Source organism: Drosophila sechellia, chromosome X (assembly GCF_004382195.2).
Source record: "Drosophila sechellia strain sech25 chromosome X, ASM438219v1, whole genome shotgun sequence".
In the NCBI taxonomy this organism is placed as follows: Eukaryota; Metazoa; Arthropoda; class Insecta; order Diptera; family Drosophilidae; genus Drosophila; species Drosophila sechellia.
The window spans coordinates 19,131,640-19,155,400 of NC_045954.1; the positions used below are offsets into that span (position 1 = coordinate 19,131,640).

The 23,761-nt window shown below is 45.3% G+C and overlaps 1 protein-coding gene across 1 annotated transcript in view; it reads left to right on the plus strand.

Annotated features, from left to right (window-relative positions):
• Positions 1-23,207, plus strand: part of LOC6614935 (hornerin) — an 86,449-nt gene extending 63,242 nt beyond the window's left edge. The window contains exons 4-7 of the mRNA XM_002039316.2: positions 2,040-2,095; positions 8,459-9,167; positions 9,234-10,859; positions 23,119-23,207. Coding sequence (XP_002039352.1) covers positions 8,556-9,167; positions 9,234-10,808 — 2,187 coding nt within the window. The 5' untranslated portion in view covers positions 2,040-2,095; positions 8,459-8,555 and the 3' untranslated portion in view covers positions 10,809-10,859; positions 23,119-23,207. The remainder of the gene's footprint in view (positions 1-2,039; positions 2,096-8,458; positions 9,168-9,233; positions 10,860-23,118) is intronic.
• Positions 23,208-23,761: the final 554 nt, after the last annotated feature.

Here is a 23,761-nt window from a genome sequence, read left to right on the forward strand (position 1 = left end):
CTCTCTATTCTCAGCTGCGGGTCTTCCGACATCCGAACCCAAAAGTAGAAAAGAGGAGAATCGAATGAGACCCTTGCATGTAGGACTTCAGTTCGGTGGCGGTTTCTTTGACGATTAATTTGGTGCACAGATCATTGATTAACAATTGGCCATTGATTGGGGGTTGCAAGGAAATGGCGAAGGAATACAAGAGGAAATCAGGGAATCTTTTGTCCAATGGGGGTCATAAATTGGGGTTTAAAATAATTAGCTCATTGTTTATTATAATAATTGAAGCAAGCTAATTATTTTTCGGTCTACATTTATATGCGATTTCCGCTGATTAAAGGGTATACTATAATATACTATCGTTTAAAAAGTTATTTTCGTTATGCAATACAACTTTTTGTTTATGTTGTAAAATCCGCAGATTACATTTTTTAAGCTCAAGCTTCTTGAGCAATAGAAGAAATGGCTTGGGCAAAACCTTTGATTGAAAGGTGACTTTAAAGTGTACCAGAGATGTCAGAGCTGGAAAACTTTACCAGCGGCATCGTCACGATGATCATTATCATCATTTGCAGAGGTTACACTCAACTTATTAGGAGCTTATTCCTTCTGCCTGCTTTCTTTTTACATTTTTGTCAATTTACCGCGAACTCAAGTCATTTGTGTGTGGAAAATTCTGAAGGAGGGTCGGAAAAGCCGGCGAAGTGGGGTGGGGGTGATGTGGTGCGGCAACGGTAGCCGCCTGTCACATTTGCCGCGACACGATTTCATTTGACTTTTCCCCGTTCCCCAACCACAACACATCCTTATTTATTCCTATTTTTATGTGCATGGTAGGAATAAAAAGTACAAAAAGTGCAAAAAAAAAGAAAAAAGAAAATACAACAAAACCTGGGAATAACAGAAACGGTAGCAAGTGAAACCGAAAAGGGAAAATAAAATGGCAAAAGGCAAGCAGTTATTCTTGCTGCGCATTTTCACTCCTTCACTGCTTCACCCCATTTTCCATTTTCCCGGCGACATTCATTCGCATTCCTCCCAATTGTGTTATAAATTCAAAAATGAATAACGCACGTTTGCTTGCGGTTTGAAATTCTATTTTATTTGTATTGTGCAAAATGCTTTCACTTTTCTTTTTTTTTTTTTTTTGTCGTTCTTGGGTTTCATTCTTGGCTCAATTAAAACATTTTGCGATGACATTTGTGGGGTTTGACTGGAGGACTAGGAAAAGTCGGACTTTTGTGACCGGCCGCTCCGCATTTGGGTTTCTATTTTCCCCATTTTTTTTTAATTTTTTTCGTTGAGTTGAGTCGACTTAAGGAAATTTTTTTATTACTGAGCAGTATGCGGGGTTGCAGTGAAAGCAATTTGGTTGATGTAGTTGTTTGGGGTTTCCCGGCAGAAAAGATATTACATCACGAATAGCAAAAGGACTTAGATACATACATAGATACGTAGAAGTGGCAGAAATATGTTGGACGTTTGAAAACAAATTCAAGGTGAGCTTAAAGGGCATTCAATCAGAAAACGAGAGTCCCAGAAATCCGAGGCCAATCGGGAGAAGCCGAGCAAAAGTTCCATAGACAAACGGCATCAGAATTTAATTCAATTGCAAATCCCATATCATTCCCACAAAGTTGAGAGAAACATTCAATTATGAATTCTGAGAAAAGCTACAAAAAAAGGAAGAGAACCCAAGCAGGCACACACAAAAATTGAAACAGGAGAAGGAAAAGGAAAAACTACAGAAAACTGTTTTATTTATCCAACATTTGACTTTGAAATGATGAAAATGCTAAAGCTAAAAGGAAAACCAGGGGAAAATTTCATTTGCTCTGACATTGTAAGTCACATTTGATGTACAATGCTGCTGCTGCCGCTGCTGGTCGCCACTCCGACTGATTCCTGCAGCATTTCCATCATTTCCATCATTGATGGAGTTTCTTTTGGGGCATTTTGGCCCTACAGTCCACTTGAAGAGAGAGCATACGCATACTAATTAAATCTCAACTCTGTACTAATATTTTCTCGTTTCGTGTTTGTATTTACAGATTCCAGGAGGTTGGAGAGCAACAAGCGTTACTGGGAAACTTCTTCAAAAATTTCGGTAAGTGGAATGGCATTGAGGGGAGCCCCTATGTTTGGGGAAATTTTTTTATCCAATCTACTGTCTCAGCTCTTCGTCGATACCAAACTCATTGGAATTTCGAAAATGATAGCGCTGACATGAAAGTTTCTTTGACCCCTCCCCCAGCCACCGCCGCTGTCTATGTCATCACCCCGATTTTTCCTATTTTACTTTTATTGTGTTTTATGTCGCAACAGAGACACAAAAAAGACAACCCAGAAATCGGCTTAAAGCGCAAACAGAGAGGGAAATGCGATGAGCAACAATCCGAAAGATGCGTATCTTGTGGTCCCCCAACTAAGCCCCCCGTCCACGAATTTTCTCGCAGTGTGCGTGTGCTTAACTGTCTCTTCATCAGCATCTTCAGCTCAATATTTTCGATATGCATCTCATGTGCGTGTGTGTGTGTGGCTTTTTATTGTGATTGGGGGTAAGATGTTTTCTTTTTTTCTCCTCTATGGCTTTTCCTAAAAGATAAAAAACGTATCTGCAGCTGGCCGTCGTCCGACGAGCGTTTTGTTTATGATTTGTCAAGATCTTAGGGCCGGGAAAATGTGTTTTAAATTGCCGAAGCATTGGCGATAAAGGGCATATATTTTCACAGGCAAATGTGGTGAACTGATATGATTTCTTTTACTTTCTTATAAGGTTATAGATGTGTTCTTTGCACTCCTTGAACTAATTATTTAGTTTTTCATTGGATAAAAAGGGGTACCAAAAAGACGTACCAAAGCATCCGTTCTGGTGAGATTAAAATTTGCTATGTACAAGCAGTAGTTGTGAGGTTTTCCTTAGCAAACTGTAAGTGAACCCACTCCTCTTTCTAGTGCTAATAAATTCACCTTTTACCGCAAAATATTGCCCAACATTTGCGAAAGACAAACAGCTCAGCCCTAGATCTTGGCCATATCTCGTTCTACTGTGGGCGTAGTGCCAACATAAATCTCCTCAACAATCTGCCATCCCCTACACCCGGCTTTTCCCACCCCCAGCATTTTCCTGCTCATCTTTCGGCTCCTGTTTTCCCGCTTGGCTGTTGATTTTTGTCAACCTAATACAAAAGGCAAACAAAATTTGTGTTGGCATTTGGTTAGATTTGCCTGAGCGGTCGGAAAAAAGGGGGGTAAGGGCATGGGAAGGGCGGAAAAGCGGAAGGGAAGTGAAGTTGTGGGCCGGAGTTCATGAGGCAAGTGGGCACTGGGGACTCGACTTGATGAAGGAGTCCGGAAATCAAATATTCGATGAGTTGTATGAATTACAGGTGGGCCAAATGGGCTGGGTATGGTCGAAAGAAATATCGAGGCGATTATCGAGTGTTGAACTGAGGGTTTCCTCTGAACCCCAATGACCTCTTGTAACATCAGTAAAGTTGAACTTCACTGAAAAGTGTGTGTGTGTGTGTGTTGGGGTCACCAAAATAGCCACAGTTAACATAAAATAATTTAAGGAATGAAACAATTTCAACAATAAAGGTTGTCTTTATTAGAGTAACAGAAAGTCAAACTTTGGTCTTTGAATTCAAGGCTCGGCCCATCTCTCCACACCTTTGTTTCAATCGATCGGGGTCACCCAATTTGCTGAACCAATGGTTAAGAACTTGTTCATCACAACCCCCGTGTCCCTTTCATCGTATTAATTAATTTTCACACTCATTTGGTCAAATATTGACCAATATAGTCGAGTCCCACTTGAAGGGAAGGAAAAACAAATGGCCGAATGCATTTCCCTTTCATTAAGCGTTTGCTGTTGTTGTTGCTACTGAAGCTGGTAAACGTGTGGTTGGTGTTGTTGTTTTTGTTGCTCATGAACTTGTTGTTGCAGCTGCAATTGGCCACCAAGTTGTGGCCCACATTTTGGGTGTTTTCGCTCCTGCTGCTCTCGGCCAAAAAAGCTTTCACTTGAGTGATCCACCCACGCGTCCCTTTATGACCGCACCGCCCTCTCTTGGCCAGCCACGCCCCCTCTTGGGCCGCCCTTGTGCCTGGAAAAGTTTCGTGTGTGTATGTTAATTAAAGTCATTACGTGGAGAACGCCACCAAAAAGGAAACAAAAGCCAAAATGGCGAGCGGCTGCAAATTGCACACAGCAGGAAAATACAAGCTTAGTGGAAGGACATGTTAAGTACATTCAGTACATGGAAATCTTTAATATTTTGATAGTTTAAAGGAATAACCAGTGGTAATCAGTTACCAGTTAAGGGAATAATCAGTGTTGTGCGTCATTTAATTTGCTAAGAAAACCAATAGCCAATAAGTTTATGCTTTATATTTAGAAAGTAAAAAATATAATATTAAATATATTTCTGGCTAGTTAGTATGATAATTTTCCTCTGTGCATAATGATAAAGGGGGCTACGTGCGGGGTGGGGCGCTGGATTGGGGTGGTGGGGCACACGCACACACACGTAGCAACAACAGCAGCAGGAACAACAACTACAAAGTGAAGCCAAACGCTGCGCCAAATTGGCCAATTTTCATATGCATGCCAAGCAGCAAAGGCAGGAGCTGAAAAGCAGGAGCAACAGCTGCCGAGCTCAAGGCAACAACACACTGGCCAGGAGTAAGTGAGGGAGGGGGTGTGGTGTGTGCAACGGGGGGAGGCGTGGCAGGTGCAGGGGAAAGGGAAAGCAAAGAGGCGAAGAGGCAAAGTGGCAAGGAAAATCTCCTCTTTGGCATTGACATCAATGAATAATTTTCAGCTGGTGGAGCGAAGGGCAGCCGAAATGGGTGTGTTCGGTGTGTGGCCCAACTGCAGAAACCACGTGTCAGGAGCATTGTTGAAATAACGAAACATGTGAGATGGCTGCACTGCAAGAAATGCTGTGTGCATACAAAGAAGAAATCAAGGGAAAAGTATAAAACTATGCAGAGGAACTAACTACACAACTGTTATGCAATGTTATGAAATGTAAATGTATGTTTGATTCTGATTCTGTGATAGCTGAAATGAAACATTAAATATGTTTTACCCACTTGCCATTAGTTGGCATTTGTGGCAGTGTATTGGCTCTTCCATCGACATTGGCAACCATCCACCTCAACCACACATCATCCTCAACCTCATCTAGTCTCATCTCGTCTGGTGCTCTAATGATGCACAACATGCACAAAATGTGTTAATGACAAACCAACCGACTGCCGACGATTCATGAGTTCTTTCCTAGAACTCGATCGCCTCCTAATGAGTCCCGCCCGTTGTACCTGTTGCCCTTTTTTTTTCTTCTGCCCAGGTGCGCTCCTCCCTCGGGGGCGTTGGGCGATGGGCGTGGCAAGTGGGGGAGTTGGTACGGGCTGTGCACAACTTGAGTTACTTTTGCTTTTCAAATCGATGCTCCGATGCCGTGGCCAGAGTGAAGCAAATTAAATTGCAGCATGAAATCGAATTGCCAGCAGGCAGCTGAGGCATTCAAATGCAGAGAGCAAAAATGGATGAGAAGGGGGGGACGCTGTGGTGGTGGAGCAGGAGTAGTATCCATAAGATACATTCTGGGCCGGGTCTGCAGCTGCTGCCTTTACCAGAACGAACAGGAAGAGGATGGACCCAAGATTCAGCAGACTTTAAATTGCTTTTGCCGCCCCCTTTCACCTGGCTAAAAAAAAGTTAAAAAAAATATAGAAAATAGCTGCTGCAAAAAGAGTTCTACAAAGTGTTCGATTAAAATAGATATTTTTATGGCTTTTGCATTCGAAAATTGCATTAGGCAAGTGGTTGGTTGGTTGCCTTCCATGAAGAGGAAGAATTGTTTTCACTACCCAGATCGGTCCATAAAGATATGTATTTTTCTATGCCAAGGGAAGCAAACCACTTAATTCGCTCCAAGGATTCGGGCCAAATCGAACTGAAATGAATTTAAGGTTAGAAGCTAGCTCCATCTATCACTCCGCATTAATATGGCATTTCATTATGAGTTTTACACACTTTTAAGAACATATGACTGTGTAGATATGCACGTTTTATACGCTTCCTGGCCAAAATCTTAATTGAAAAATGCATATCAATATGCGATACTGGGCGTTGTTTCCATTTGGAGTCATCCTTTTAATTTCTGCTTTTTGTTTCGTTTTTATTTCCTCTATCTCAAACCAACTCAATCAGGCAAATCAAAATGTTGCAAAAATGCAGCAAATAAACGGCATATGGTTGCTATTGTTGTTGCCGTGTTATCATGGTTTTTTGCGTCGCAATTGTTGTTACTTTTGTTGGCAACGCCTCGACAAGACCACAAACAACTCGTTAGAATTTGCATGTGAAATGCAATCGGCCAAAACAAAAAGAAAGCTGAAAAAAAGAGGAAAATAGCCAACGCAAAAAGAGAGGAAAAACGGTGGAAAAATCAAAGAAAATTTAGCTAAAGATGGGCTCGTGATGGTCGCTTTTATAGGCAGCAGGAAGGGATAACAAAAAAACCAAAAGGAATTTCTCAGCAATAGTGTGTTGTTCTAGTATAAAACTCAAAATATACATTCGTATATTATGCAAGAGGGTTTAGCAACAAATAGATCCGTTTTCTGGTGTCGTGAGTGCTGAGCTCCAGCTCGTGATTCGTCACGCGCTCATCTCTAAGCCAAACAAACATAACACAAAAAGGTGAAAACAAAAAAGACGAATACGCAGGCACAAACATTTCCGAGCTTTGTTAAGTGGAAAAGGGATGGGCATAAAAGCGAGATAGCGTTAGACTTTTCCGGGGGCAGTGTTTGGCGGATGGTGATGGCGAAAGGGGGCGGTGGGGGGCTGTGCAATAGAAATATGTACGGGGCAATGGAAATTGGGTATTCCTACGGTGAAACAGCAACAAGAGCATTTGGCTATATAGCAGCGGATGGCTATCAATTTGATATATCAATCAGAGTGAGGGCCAAAAGTGAAAAGCACGAGTAAAAATCCAGCCAAGAGGAAGGGAAATTCATTTGGATTGTGTGGGCCGTTGCCACGCCCATTTGGTGGGGCCTAAAATTGAAGGGGGCGGCGTGGTTTCGATGTGAAAGGTAATAGCCTGCACATTTAACCAGCGGCAAGATAATAATTAGTTTTAGTTACAAAACATTACTTTTTGAATTGTAAATAATACGATATTATATTTAAATACTTGTTTTGATGATGCCGCCACTTTGGCATAGAAATACATCATCTACGGATCACAACGATTTGTTTTAAACGGCCATGTTGTCTATTTGAGGAGCATGTCGATATTCAAATATCAAAAATATTCTTTCCAATACGAGATTGATTTTTATGGCTTGTTTTTCTGGTCTTTATGGCTGCGAGGCTATTAATATATCTGGCTGTATGGTAAATAAGGACTTTGACGTCTTAATAACATCCACAAACAAACAGACGCACACACATATAACCATGGCATCTTAAGTCGATATTTGATATGGTTTTATTATTTTCTGCCCGTTAATAGCCCTGCGCTCTCCCGACCCCCAAAAACTTGGCCTTGAGCCGGGCTCACATGTGCAAGTGCTCATATGTACTCCTCTCCATATAACATATACATATATATACATCTGTATATATACATCTGTGCGTTCCGGTTTTGTCAGTCTGTTTCTAGGATTATCTTGGACACACGCTGGGGCACTCATAAAGGGCGGCGGCCTGCCCACTCTGATTGATTTATGTATTCCCCCACCACCCGCACCCCTTCAAAAAGGTGGTACGGTATAAGAAGAAGAGGAGCGGGGGGCTAAGGGTGGCTCTCGTCACTAGCTGTTTTTCTTTTTCCTACTACTTCTTGGCCCTTTTCTTCCCGGCTGGCTCATTTCTCCTTTGACTGTTAATAGCTTTAATGCTGTTTTATGGCATTTCGTGGAGAAGAAAAGGCCACAGTTTAGTGGGCCAAGGGGATGGGGATGGGCATGGGGATGGGGGTGAAGTTGTACACATTGGGATCTGGAAGTGGAACCGAAACGCATGCCAGCGCCAAATGTTTTACATGCGTGCCTTTCGAACACTCCAAGAAAATATATGTACGCAAGAATTACGCGTAAAATGACTTACTCAACTGGGCAAGCTGCGTGCATTTGTGCTGGGATGAATGCTCCTCCTGTTACCTGGCCACTTCTCGCAGTGCATCTCGGCCACTTAGTGTGGCAACAATGTTTGCGCATAAATAAATTGGAATCGACTGCGGGTGCGGGTCTTGGAGCTGTGCGGTGCTCATAATTCCAGCTTTTATTTGTGGGATTTTGGCATGGCATGTCAGTCATGCATCTCTGCAACCTCCTTACCCATCTCCCTCCGCCTCCGCCTTAGCACTTTTCTCCCCAATGCTCCTCGGAACCCTTGACCATTCCTCACTTTGCACGCTGATTAATGGCTTTCCGTACTCCACAGATGATGCCCGACTTCTGTTGCTGCTAAATACGCCGAATTTCTCACCGAGAAAGCTGAGCAGACCGAAAGTCCGTACGAATTTGATATTGAAACCACAATGTATCCGGCCAGCGGCAGTGGAGGAGGCAGTGCAGCGACCGCTGCTAAGTTCCAGAATCGCTGCGGATCGCCGCAGTTTGCCAGCGACTATCCGCACCCACATCCGCACCAGCATCCGCACCAGACGACATCGGTGGCGGTGCACAGTGCCCCGCCCGGAGTGAGTGGTGGCTCCATAGCCAGCGGTGGGTCCATGTCCATGCGTCACGGCCAGCGGGTGGTGGCCTCAGCCCATCAGCATCCCAGTCAGATGACCCTGAACCACGGCGGCATGGGACACAACCACGGCATGGGCATGGCCATGGGAATGGGTCACAACCATGGACATGCGGCGGCCACCTTGGGCCATCCGCACTCGCATTCGCACAACAACAGCAGCAGCAGCAGCAGCCACGGACATGTGGGCTCGCATCTGATCTTCCCCGACGACATGGACAGCATCGAGTTTTGCATGCCAGCGGCGCCCTCCTCCTCGTCCGCCTCCTCGCAGAACGGTCTCGGGATCGGGGACCAGTTGCTCTTGGGCAGCAGTCACGGCGAGGCGTTCACGGAGCGCCGAAGGAGGGGTCACAGCCGGCGCAGCAATCATAAGATGGACGTGGAACAGCAGGTAAGTCTTGGGGCAACGACGAGGGTTGGTTTCATAGCCCTAATCCATATTGCTTTCTTAAACCAGGTTAAGTGGTCTCGCAAAAACATCGCCGCCACCATGGAACGCTTCGAGCCCACGCCCAACACACAGTCCTCGTCGTCCACTTCATCGCTGGACTATGGATTTGCAGCCGGCGTGATGACGCCCAGTGGCAGCAGTGCTACGGCCTCACATGGCGGTGGCGCCTCCAATCCCTCACTGCACGTGGCCTTCAACGGAGGCGGTGGAGCAGTGGGCGGTGGTTCAGCCTCGACATCAGGAGCTAGTGGTGTCAGCGGCTCGGGAGCAGCTGCAGCGGCGGCGCCCTTTAATCATGTCTATTCGTATGCTTACTACGAACCGGGGGCAGCCAAGTGTCACACCAATGTGCCTGCCGCCCAAGGAGCTGGTCCTGGACAGGGTCAGGCCCACCAGGTCCAGTCGAAGAGCCCGCCGCGCAACTCGATACGCGCCCTGCTGGCCAAGAGCTTCCGCTCGAAGAGCAGCACCAACCATGGCGGACAGTCCACATCCAGTTCTCCGAGTGCCGAAGAGCGGGATCGTCACACGTATACCACTCGCTACGGCACCACCGAGAACCTGTACGAGGAGGTCAGCGATCAAAAGATCCGCAAGGTGCTGTCCGACAACCGGATCGCCAGTGGCTCCAGTGCGGGCAATGTGAAGGAGGAGCAGCGCCGCGTGCAGCACAACCACTTTAGGGTGCTCGACGAGCTAAATCTCTCGCTGGAGGCCCTAATAATGCCGCCGACACCGCCGGACGTCAGTCCCAGTCACGCCATGGGCGCCGATGAGCCAAGCACCTCGATGTCCGCTGGTGCAGTAGGTGGATCGGCAGTGTCCAGCGTGGTGGCGGGACCCTCAAAGACCGCCCAAAGACCCCGACGCGGCGGCCTCCTGGGCGGTGCAGCTGGGGCAGGGGGCACCTCGAACTCGAGCTCCGCCTCGCACGCCAGCCTGGAGAACCTATCGAGCACCCTGAACAGCATGGAGCTCAAGGATCACGGCCACAGTAGCTGCATCAATCCGGAGTTCGATGAGGGCGACCTCGACTCCGGCTTCAGTGGCAGCGGCAGCAGCAGCGGCGCCAGCTACAACGAGAGTCTGCGGTACTACAAGTCCGCCACGCCCACCGGACCGATGCACCACCATCACAACCACCAGCAGCAACAGGCGATGCACCACCACAGCCTGAACAACAACACCTTGCCGCACAACCTGCGCAGCTGCCGATCCTCCACAGCCTCGGGCACTTCCACATCGAAGAGCAGCATGGCCAGCTGTGGCGAGGATCAGGGCATTGGCATGACCTTGGCTGTGGGCGGCGGCGGCGGTGGTGGCATGATGACGCCCATGCACGAGGGATCTGGCGTTGTGGGCGCCGGTTCCTTGTCCCCCTTCAACTATCCACGCCGCTGCTCGGCGGACCAGCAGCGTGCTACGGGCAGATCGATGGCCTCCGCCGTGGGCGTTGGACCCGGTGTGGGCATGGCCGTCGGCAACATGGGTGGCGGCAGCATGAGCATGAGCAGCAGCAGCAACGTGGCCCTGTCCACGGGCGCGAAACCCAAGAAGAACTTCTGGACCATGAAACCGTGATGCTACAAAAAGGCGCTGCGTCACATTTGCAAGAAATGGACTATTGTTATGGTGAGTACAACTGTCATTATTTAACTAAATTTAATTTAAATTAAATTTAAGATTGAAAAGTTTACTTCCTTATTACTTTGTATAATAGTTCAAGAGATTATAGAGTTTTTTATCACTCAAGAGTCACTTGACTCACAGAACGTCCATTTTATCCACATCGCCGCCGTGATTGTGATTGTGTTAACCCCTTTCACTAGTTGATTACTTTTATGGCCATTTTGTCATTTAAGATCATCTGGCATGATTATCGCCGTCGCCATCACGATATTCCCACCCCCTCCACACAATCCCAAATCTCAAATCCCACTGCCATAGCTCCCATATCCCGACTGCTTTTGGGCATCAATTTCAACTTTTCAACTTTAATCATAATAAATTTGCGGCCCCGTTTTTCAGCCACGGCCATGGCCATAGCTTATAGCTCCATTTCACAATCAACGAGATACTTCCGCTGGAGAGGAAGCAGATCCGCGCGAGATATACATATATGCGCGTAGATGGAGGACGCAGGGGGTCGGCGGGCGGTTGGTTGGGATGTGGAGGACTATCCGCATTCCCAAGATAATAAATTTATTAACTGAGCGGCCCGACATCATCATTATCTGGGAGAAGCGGGCAAAATGTTTTCATCCCTTCGCCGCCGAAATGAATCAATTAAAACTGATTGAACTTCATAGATTTCCTCCCCCAATGTATACATACATATATATAATATACACACATTTGTGTATACTTTTTTGTATCTTGCTCTGACCGAAAAATACGAAAAATTCATTTATAACTGAAACTGGGCTAATCCGCATCGCTCATCAATTCTTTCTTTTTTTTTTTTGGCTGTGGGAAGCGCTTCAAAGCGCTGCGGATACTCCGGAGCCACATATGCCCCCATTTTTATACTGGTCACGGGGATTACCCCGAATACGCCGATGATGATGGTTAGCAAAGGGGAATATACTGGATGTTCAGGGGGGACGAAATCCGAACAGGGGAGTGGGGTGCCGAACATTAAGGCGCCTGTTGAAATGTCCGCAGACCTAAAGATGCACCCATACCATTCCATACCACACCATAGCATAGCATCTAACACCCCCTTAAATCCGCCCACTCCACTTTCCCCATTACTCGGTGTGTGAATAATACCATTATTCATTGCATTTTGTTATAAATCTGTCAATTTGCACAATTGTGCGTACAAGCCAACGATTCACTCGAAACAGGAATTGAGACTGAAAACATAATATTGTCTCAAAAATTAAGAAAAAAGTGGTAATACTTCTAAAACTTTAGATAAATGCAGTTTATGCTTATTTTATATTTGTGTTTCCTTATCAAAAAAAATAGTTTATTTTCAAACTAGGTAATACATTAATGTTGCATTATTATTTCCAAAATATTGCCAAGTATTTTTTGTCAATTAAAGTGTGAATATACCATTTTTTCTCTGAGTGTCAGGATGCTTTATGCTTTATGCAATTCGACAGGGTTTGCAAGGGGATGCAATGTGAGTGCGTCGAGGGGTCGAAGGATCGCGGGTTGGGGTGGCGGAAAGTGGAGTGTGGGGAGTGGGAGGGCAACACACTTCAGCCCTCTAGGGCAGGGTCGCACATGTGTGTGGCAGCCCCAGGGTGCACGCTCCTCGCGTTCCTTCCGCTCTTTCTGCGCTTCTCGCATTTCGGCGGCGGCCATAAAAAATCTGTTGCGAAAACTCGGAAATTGCTCCGAAGGCGAAACTATTTTTACTGGGTATTATTAACTGGGTATTATTGGTTGGCAAACAAAGTGGAAGCACGCTGAAGGTGCTCCACAGTGGTCTTTGAAATCACCATTTAGTATTGCATAAGGACGTTTGAGAATTTCGACAGTTGTTACATCTTGAAACTGAGTACAGAATACGGATTATGTATTCTACAGGCTATTGAATGCATAATACTTAATTATTAAGTGGCTTCTCTCCTCGTAGTCATAACGTAATCAAGAACTTATCCAGGGTAGCAAATGCATCGACTCCTTGAGCCGTGCCTCCATTTCCTTCGCTGTGCGATGTTGTTGTTCCGCTGTTGCTGTTGTCCGCGTGTTGATTTATATTCGAAACTGCGCCGAGGCGCAACTAATTTGCCTCGGGTGTTAAGTAGCATGTGAAATAAACGCAACGGGAGAAAGCCAAACACTCAGGAGTGCGGTGGGGTAGGGGAGGGGGAGTTGGAGAGAAAACTGGGCGTTGGGTGGTTGGGAAAGCGCTGAAAAGGGAAACTCTCGGCTCGGTTGCATTCAATGCCGTTTGGATGAATGGAAGCATGATAGGCTGCGAACGAGTGTGTGTGAATGGTCCCTTGCCGCTCCATGAATAAGTGACCGAGTGCGAGTGTGTGGACCATGAGGACCCGGCAATATATGCCATATGAGCTATATGTATGTGTACATAGCACTCCTTATTCAATCGCTTCTTATACAGAACATTTATGCGATGAATTTCCGGAGTCATTTGTGAAATCGGCCAAGAATGCGAGCACATTCCCATTCATTCAAAATCTCATTCATTTAGTTTTCCACCATTCAGGCGGAACATAGCATTCACCTTGAATTGGGGTTATTAAAGTCGAGAAACATATACGCAATTCCATATTTTCTGTCCTTAAATATGCATTTATATGCTTACTTATAGTTTCTAGTTTCTTATATTTCCTAAAACATTTCTTTAAGTTATTCCTAAAGCTGTTCGTTTCAAAGCACTTGTGTTGCCTTTCAATACAGATGAGTAATAGTAAGTGAATATGTAGCACCGCTCATTCCAGTTGATTCATCCTATTCATTTATTCAAGACGACTTTGTCGAGGGCATTCGTTTTTTGTGAGCATTTTCTGGGTGCTCCAGACACAAGTTTGGCTACAAGCCCAGACATCTCATCATCATCATCTGTATTAGAATTTAACCCTTGACCCTAACCCTCTGAATCCCCAACGCAATCGCCCCTCCGTTTTCTTTTTTTTTTTCGACTTTTCTCATACATGTGACCGAAAACTAGTCCTTGGGCAAGTCTATCTGGAAACGATTTGTGCACACTCGATTTGACAGTCAGTCAGTCAGTTGCTTTCCATTTCCCCCCTTTTATTATTTTACTTTTTTTTTTTTTTTGGTTGGGGGTGAGAGCTCTGTAACCCTTTCCCGCCCCACAGCCATTTCCCATTTCCCTTTGCACCGAGAATCGTTTAAATGTAGCCAACAATAATAAAACATTTTAAACTTGCGCCGGCTAATAAAGCAAAGAGGGAAGGGAGCGGAAGAGGAGGAAAAAGGGGGAAAGGAGGAAAAGGAACTCGAAATGAAATCAGCGCCACATCGAAATGGGAAAATGGGGAAAACGTCTGCTTTTCAGCTCTGGGCAAATATGAAAATGGATCTCGCCAAGAACGACGACGATTTGGGGATTCCAGTGCCGGACAATGGAGATAAGGATGATATGGAAGGAGCCAAAGGAGCTAAAGGAGCCGATGGAGCCAAAGGAAGGATTGGGGCAGAATGGCACATGTGCTGGGGAAATCGGGCATAAACATTCACTTAGCCATAATAAAAGCCAAGCCGCACACAAAGTACTCAAATGAACAACATTTCTATTTAAACAGGGGTCAGGGGTCATCACTCCGCTCGGGGCCAAGCTGGAAATTTGGAATTTGTCAGAAGTTTGGTTGAATGAAGCCCGGTTCCTGGTTCCTGCTGCCTGGTTACTGGTGCCTGGGTGCCTGGGTGCCTGGGTGCCTGGGTGCCTGGTTGACTTTTCTCCGGCTAGATTGCGCCCGACTGATTAAAAATTGAATGATGAAGGCCCCGGAGACGATGACGCTCACATTGAAATTGTTAAACTTGCCCCCTCCTCAAGTAGGAAAATGTTGCTTGCTGCCAAGGAAAGCCATCATGCCTTATTCTTATGCAACACTTGGAACACGGAAAGAGAAAGCTGAAACTGAAATTAAAATCGAACAGATTCGTTTAGCTGGACAGCCCTAATTATTTGCAGTTATATTTATTATTTATAACTGAAATGACACGTTATTTGCTCTTAGCATCTGAACAAATGCAATTATTTGGTCAATTTAAATGCAGCTCTCGGTGGTAGAAACCATTCAAAAGTAATTAAAACAATGTAGGCTAACAGGCGGTACATATGGCAACAAATTTTTAATATTGGGAAGAAAGCAGGTGCAAATTAAATCGATAGTTTCTAACCGCAAACAATGGCCATTTATTCCATGTTGCTGCCAATACAGTGTTTTCATTTTAATGTAAATTGCGCTCTGCTCGTAATGCCCCTTCGACATTTTACAGCTTTTATTCGCGTCTCATTTAACCGACTGACATTCCTAAATCCAACGCGCAGCATTTCTGCGAGTGTAGCTGAGTGGAAGAATGGCGAAGGAACGGCTTAACCCGCTGGCGCCAAAGTCGCGTGGGTAGCACAATAAATTTGCAAGGACAAGGACCCGTTTGGTCTGGTCCTCGGTCGTCTGCTCCTTTCATTGGCAAGGCGCCAAGCCAACGGATCAGGTCCAGGTCCCGGGGAACGGATACGGGCGGATGGACGGGCGGGCAGAAGGACATACGGACAGCCAGACGAACGGACGGATGGACGGACGGACAGGGGTGATGGCGTAACGGCGGACCCGGAGCACAATGCCAAGGTGGAGCAATAACACACACTGAATTTTGGGGGTGGCTCAACGGTAGCTGGTGGTGACATTGTCCGCCTGCGTTCCCTTTCATACTCACTCGTGTACAAGTGCACTGAGAGAAATACCAGCTACTTGGAAGTGATAGTTCAATGCATGGTTATCATAGGCAGTTCGTGCATCTCAAAGGAGTAACGATGTCTGGACTGTAAATAGGTGCTTGGAAAATAAAATCCATAACCCAAGTGCGAGTATTTTTTGCCAGTGCACGCACAGAGCGTCTGAGCGTACTCCTTGGTTTTCGGGGGTTGTCTAACCGAAATCACCCACCACTCGCCGCCTAAAACGAGAACTGTAGTAAATAATTCTTTAAAGATTTAGAGACACTCCACCCGCACAATTGCAAATTTTTATGAGATATTCGAGGCGGAAGAACGGGGGTGTGGCGCGTGCTTGTCGCGGCTTTTTAGCTATTTTCTTCAGTCGAACGGTACTTTGAGACAAGGAGAGCGAGGGGCAGTTCGTCGTCGTCGCCGCCATAAGCCGGCCACATATCAAGATTAATTTTTTCCAAGATAATAAATTCAATGCAGATTAAATGGCAGAGACCATTAAATTATCGACTTGAGGTTCGCTGCGCCCACAGCTGGTGTGTTGTTGTGCGTGGTTTCATATCGAGGGGTTGGACCTTTGGACCTCACCGGGGATTCGGGACGAAAATCAGGGAACTGGCCTGGGTACTGGGAATAGCAACCCACTATTTGGGCATTGTTCGGCGGCCTTAAGCTGATGACTGCATTAACATTAACAACGGGCAAACGTGCGTGAAGAGCAATTGATAATGCCAGATGAGATGAGCTTGCTCGGCTGGGATGATGGAACATTTGTTGCGCAATCAATTCGACTGCCAAATGAGACGCAGTTGTCTAAAGGTTTATTCTGTCTCAGTCGCCATTGAAGGGCTCATCCACTGGCCGGGTGAAATAAGTCGCACAGCTCGTAATTGAGGTGGATTACCCAACTATCGTTTAATATGTGGCATTCGGCACATGGTGCTCATGGCTCCAGTTGATTTTAGGGCCAGTGAGTTCGTTATATTGCAACCTAATTCAGTCGAAAATGGTCACCTAACTGAATTTCGCACTGATAAAGTGTTGGAAAAAGTATGTTATCTTGTTTTGCCATCCAATGTTTGGCTTAAATGCTAAGCCAAACTGACTTTAGCTGCCAGCATTGAATTATTTAGAAAATAATCGTTAATAACTTCTGTTTTTTCCCACCTCTTGCTGTTGCCGATGGTTATGGAATGTGCATTTTTCAGACCCACAACAAGCCGTGTTAATTGACTTTAAATCCGATTTAAATGGCCAAGTTTTCCATCAGCTTGTATGAAAAAATAGCCTAATGGACCTACATGGGATAATCTTTATGGTCTTCGGATATTCTGTTATTTCTTCTCCTTTATTCGTGCCATGAAAGTTATAATAGAGATGTACAACTCGCCGGGATTTTGCAGATCAGCTTGCAAGTAAAAAAGCATGGAAAATAAAAAAGAAATGGGCAAAACTTGTAAGTGAAAACGGAAAACAAAACGCAACGCAGACACATCAATTACGGCAAAGGGTTGAAAGATGGGAAAATCGGAGCGCAGCTTCAATCGAACGCGACTCGTTGTGCCTTATTCCGGCTTTTGCTCCTTTTTGGTCAAGATGGAGAGTAGTAGCGAGCACTGCTAAATGCAAACGACAGATCCTCCAACCAAAACGCCCAACCATAGCTTTATCTTAGCCCATCAATCAGGACCAGAACGCTAAAAACAAGAAAAATTCAAAAAGGAAAACCAGGCAGTGCAAAAAACAGAAATAGAATCTCAAAGTCAATTTTTTGGCAAACAAACAAACCGATTGACGTAGGCCCCTAAAAACCAACAAAAAAAATAAAAATCCCATTCCCCATTTTTCCTTTGCTTAATCAATGTGTGGTGGTGAGTGCGGGAAAGCGGGGAAAGCGGGGAAATGGTTGGAAATGGCTGGTGAAATGTCAAATGCGTTGATTGGAAAGCCGCCAGCGCGACTAAAAACGCTGGCAAATCGCGTTCGCGTAAATGTGAATGAGATTTGTTGCAAATCAATGGGGTAAAGGTAGCGACGAGGGCAAGGCACTTGTCCCCTCCTGTCCCGCCAGACCGCACAATCAGTTTCCGTTTCCGGTCGCTGGCCGCACAATTAAGCGCGGCGTCGGCCATTTTGCCCGTGTCCCTGCTGCTGATGTTGTCGTTGTTGTTATTGTCGCTCGGCGTTGGCTAATAAACAAGCGCTGCAAGGTGCGAGGTGGGAAAATTGGGCAAGCAAAGGTGCCAAAGCGTTGGTTCCGCACTGGCAGAAAAAAGTGCACTGATCGAGAATGTATATACTCACCTAAGAAATGGGACACCGACTCTATTATTTGTTTAAAAGATGTTGCTAAGCATTTGTAAACTAAATGCGATACATACATAATTAATCAACTCAAGTATCTGTCTTAGTTCAATGAAACTAAGTCTAAACCTAGTTAGTGCAACCCTGATGATTATATATTTATATTTATATGTATATTTATAAAAATAACCCAAATGAGTTATTATTGTATACTAAAATCGTGCGAACTTTACATATTTAAGCTTCTCAAGTTTTTTTAAAGGAACATTTGAACGTTTCTTAGATTTTCTGCATACTAATTACCCTAGCTAGTACATTTTGCAAAGGAAATTGCCAGACGTTCCCTATATTTTTTCAAGTGCAGTTGGCATGCCTTGTTTGCTTTGGCCGCTGCTCCTGTTGTTGTTGTTTTTTTCGTACTTTGGTCTCCGGTCCTTGGTCGCTTCATTAACTGTAAAAAATACACACGCTTATGTATGTATGTATGTATGAATGCAAATGAAGGCGGGCGACGGAATGGCACTTGGTTTTTCGTTGTTCCTGGCCATTATTATGTCCATTGTTGTTGCGCCGTGCCGCTTCACACCTTTATTTGTATTGGTATTGGTGTGTGTATTTGCATTTGCATTTGCGTTTGTATTTGTGCACGAGCTGTTGTGGGGAATGCGTTTTCATTTCGTTTCATTTCATTTCGTTTCGTCTCGTTTGGTCTGGTTTTGTTTGCCGGAGAGCAGCGAACAAACAACGTCGACAACGCCGACATTTGGTCATCAGAATATATATCTCCCGATGGGTGGATTGTTGTGTGCATGTGTGTGTGTGTGTGTGTGCGTTTGGGCTTGGCAAAGGCATTCCAGTCCACAACACCCTACCCTCCCCCCGCAATACCCGCGTTTGGATGGAGAAAAGGGGGTGTGGCAAGACCGCCCGCTGCGCCAATTTATGACCTGTCAGAAATTTCCCAACACAACATCGTCGACGGCGCCTCGAAGCGACTTTAAGTGCATGGCCCCAAAAAGTAGGCAACACTTTCTGCACTTTGTCGACGGTGCAAGAAGGGGGTAGGGAGGGAATTGGGGTTGGCAACTGACCCACCACCACCACAAGGTGTCCTCATTTAATGGGATTAACAAAGTTTAAACGTGCTGGAGCCTGCTTAAAAGTTTTACACAACATAATAGCTAGCTAGTTATATTTTACTTCATATAATGGAAGCTTAGGACGCCGTGACGTTCACTTGAGTTGCTTATTTGGTTTGTACTCAACTAAATTTGGTTTCTGCTACAGTAATGCCTAAATAAACTCTTATGGCCAACCCCACTTGACCACATGCTATGATTGTCCCAATCAAATTCATATTCATCCATTATCAGGACGGCAGATGTTGCCCCTTGAATATCTACACACGCCAGACATCAGAGCCATCAATACATAATCAGTTTTAAGTTTGCCTTCCTGCTGCTTGCCAGCCAATTCGTGTTTATTGCAATTTATATAAAGTCTGTGACACGCCCTTTGACCCCCCGCCCCCCTGTTATTCGCCGCCCCCTTTTGTTACCAGAATGTTTTCACTTGCCCGAAATTGTTTTCTTCTCTTGCCTTCGCTCGTTTCGCCTGACGCGCAGATTTAATATTTCCGCACTATTGTCGGCTGGGCAGGTGCTTCCCCCAGCCTCCAGACCCCCTCCCCCCGTTCACCTGGCCACCAGGGGCGCGGGGTCAAAGGTGGCCGGAGAGGGGGTTGGGTTGTCATGACGTTTTTAGGAGGGCACATGTCACATGTCGGTGCCACGCCTTTGGCCAAAGAGGCAGAGGTGGCAGGGGCGGGACCCACGCAGAGAAGTGCTTCGTGTTGTGGAGGTGTTGGCTCCCAACTCGCCCCTTTACCCCCTCCCCACTGCCACGCCCCCTTCGGCTCAATAATGTCTTTTGACGGCTTTTGACTTTTTGGCATTGTTGTTGTCGCCTGCTTTATATTTATATTGACGCTTTTTTACGCACACGCCATGCATGCAGCGACAGCTGTGGTCGATATAATAGTTGTGGTCTGTTCCGCTGGTTGTTCCATTTCAATTTTAATGGTTAATTCAATTATTGTTTTTTCTTTTTTTATCATTGCGCCCAAAGCCACTGCATAATTTCATTTAATTGTTCGATTAAGCCTGACAATTTAGACCTGATGCAGTTTAGATAATAAATCAAATATTATGCACTTATTACAGATAAAAAAAAATAGCAATATATGCTATATATTTGTTCAAATGTAATTAACCAACCCACAGAAGCAGCTCGTTGAAAATGGGAAATATTTAAAATATTTTCCAGCCTACCGCCGCAAATATTCAGTGGAAATCTTGAAAGCTGTAAATGCATAAGCACGCGAAGCTTATGAGCTAAGCTATTATTTTTTTGCGCCCTGTGCTGTGCGAGTTTTTTGCGACCTCGAATGGTAGGCGTTTTTTATCCCTGACTCCATTTATCTCTTTGGCACTCTCATATTTTTGCCCAACTTTTTGTAGCCGCTTCTGGATTTTGATGTCTGGCCGAAACGCAACGAGCCGCACAATGACCGACAAGCAACTGACAGCCGCAGCACCACCAACCGCCAGCCACCGCCCACTTGCACCACCAAAGAACACAGCCTCTCATTCGCTCATTCGCTCATTCAGTCAATCATGCAGCCATTCAATTTATCGTTGACTTAACTTTTTGATGGTTACAAAATGAAATTTATGGAAACTTTGCAGCGTCGCTCTTTCTCACTTGCCACCAGTGAACCGAAAGTGATGGGGCGCATAAATGTACATAGGTACTTATTTGAAGAGGTTTTTAGCTGGCAAAAGGCACCGTAAATTACCCCAACGTTTGTTTTCTCGTTCGTCGGTTAATTAGGGGAGCTCTAATGAAATTTACTTGGCGAGACAAACATCACTGAGGTTGGCTGACTTTAATGGCTACCTCAGTGATGCAGATGAACTAAGGATTGAGCTCCGAGGACACAGTTTACTAGTTATAAAAAGCACATAGCACTTAATATTTATTGGGAACTCACAGTTTTACTGATCCGATCCATATAGGTGTGTCAACTCTTAAAGTGGAATATTACGATGTGTTTCAGTTACACCGCTTGCCAGAGTTGTACCTTTCGCAGTAGCATCACTGGCAAATCGCACACCGTTTCCCGCACCCAGAAGAGCTGCCCAAACCGAAGGCTTGACACTTGTGTTTGGGCATCCATCAGAAGTCGAGTCTGGACCGAAAAGCGAGTGTTATCTTTGCGGTCGCATCTATAATGGGTTTTGTCACGTTGCAGACGAGTCTGCACCCTGATGTCTCTAACCATGCCAACTGACCCTCTGCCGAGGCATGAAAACCCACGTCGACATCAATAAACTCGAAACAAGAAGGTGAATGGGAAAGGGCAAGGGAACGGGGAGTTCCAGAGCCAGAGTGGGTCCTGCATGAATAGGATGTGTGGCTCATTCGAAATACATTTGCCTGCTTAAGCCGATTTTAAAACTCAGTCCAGTTTTGGGTCACATCAGTCCGGTTTAACCTCCACCCCCCTTTGACGTCCCCAAAAAGTGCTTAATAACTTTGGCACCAAATGGCCAGCCCAGCGACAAGTGCATCAAATTGTCAGACATATTCGCTCGCCCACTGTTGACTTTGACCGAACCGAACCGAACAACCCGGCAAAACATAATTGTTTAAGTCCAGTCCACCGGTCCTCTCCGATATTTTGCGGTTAAGTGGTGGGGGAGTGGTTCCGGGGCCAGCCCCTCCTCCACTTGGAGGACGCCCAATAAAGGCACATGCATGCAACAATAAATAAATTAGAACAAGGTGCGGTGTGACAGGGCCCAAGCCCATATAACGTGTACACTGGGAGAAAGGTGGTGCTGAAACAAGGGAAAACAAGTGGACATTTGCTTCAGAGAACTGGAGGAACGTCACAAAGGATTCAAATTTATCCAACAATATATTTTAAATGGATACTTTTAGACACCTTTAAACAGGGTGCTTCACAAAATATAATGTAGACTCTTGGTCCTTTTGTCTAGTTTCTAATTATAACTGAAATATAGGTTACGGCTTTAGTTTAGTTGCATTTTTGTGAAATTCGCCCAGTGTTTAAGCTGTCGCTTAATAACGGGTTAGTCAGGTGGCTGGTTGGGTGGCACTTGGGTTGGGGGTGGGGTCTGCAGATAGGGCTACCGTTTTGTTGTCTGCTTGGCAGTCAGATGCAATTTATTGATAATATGCGGGGCACAGGAAGGACGACGAGCAGGGAGGCAGACGGGTACAGGAGTACGGGCGTACGGGAGCAGGAGTGCAGGATACCCCTGAAAGTCAGCGCCAACTTTATGAGAATGCGACCTTTCTGCCATTATGTTGGTTATTTACACACACACACACACACTCCACACACACTTGGCCACAGATGTCGAGGCAGTGCGCCAAAAGCCAAAAGCAAAAGCAAACGCTGGAGCACAAAATTTGTTGCACAAATTGTGGCAACAAATTTTAGCGCAGACAATATTCAGTTGGTTCTGGAAAAGTCGACCGAAGGGAAGTGACTACATGCTCGTAGTGTATGGGTGGGATGTTGGAGCTACCGGAAGTGGATAAAAGAAGAAGCTGCCAAAAGTCAATTGCTGGAATCTCCTCTCTTGACTTGACCAAAAGCCCGAACTTGTTGAACCTTGTATGGCATCACAGTTCAATCGGTTGAGGTTTCAATTCGTATTGAATTTCTAAACCAAAATGCAGCTGAATAAATGCTATGAAATTCACAAAATGTAGCAACATTTTACAGGATTGAACTACAAAAAAAAAAAAAATCATCCCATCATTGGCCACTAACAAAATACGAAAGTTATTTAAATCCAGCCCCACACAAGAGAAAACTAATTTTACAGCAGAATGATTTTGATTCAGAGTTTTCCGATAGTTTACAGAATATTTATTTTGGCAAACGCTGGCTTTTATATTTTAACAGCACAAAACACACTTTCCTTATTTTAGACATTCAAATAACTGAAAGGGTTAATAGTAAAGCTTAAACCAAAACTAGTTTACAACATTCTAATATTTGTAGTTATGTATATGTTATACAAACCTTAGATAAAATAAACAATTGATTTGAAAGCTAACAAATTGTTGCGCTCTCCTTTTCAGGAATACAATACAAAGACTGCCTCATGCCATGCCATCCACTATTACCACCAACCCAACAGCGGCAGCAGCTATAGCAACTACAGTAGCCGTCGTCACCATCAGCATCAGCAGCTGACGTCATCAGCGTCAACGTCATCGTCCACATCATCACTGCAGCCGCCCCGGAAGCGCTACTCCCTCGCCCAGGATCGTCTGAATCCCTTCGAGCTGGATATCTGCGATCCCGGAGAGATGGGCAGTAAGGAGGAGGAGGAGGAGGAGGAAAACGAACAGGAGGACCAGGAGGAGGAGGAAGAGGAGGAGCCAGGGAGAAGTTACTACCAGAGGAGTCATATGAACCGGAGGCGCCACTACAAGTACGACGCCGTGGAGGAGTGCTGTCGTCCGATTTGCCAGGAGCAGCACTACGGCTCCATAGCGGATATGTTGTAAGGGGAGAGGGGATACGAATATGCAAAAGGGGGAGCGGAAGAGGATACGGACTCGGAATCACTTTAAAGCGAAACGCAAGGTACCTACAACAAAGTAACTAAAAGAGAAATGCATGAAATAGGAAAAGAGTTTGAAGCAAAGAGAATTAGCACATATATGAAGAGAAAGAAGGAGAAACCCCCTGGAATGCAGAAAGTAAACGATTATAGCG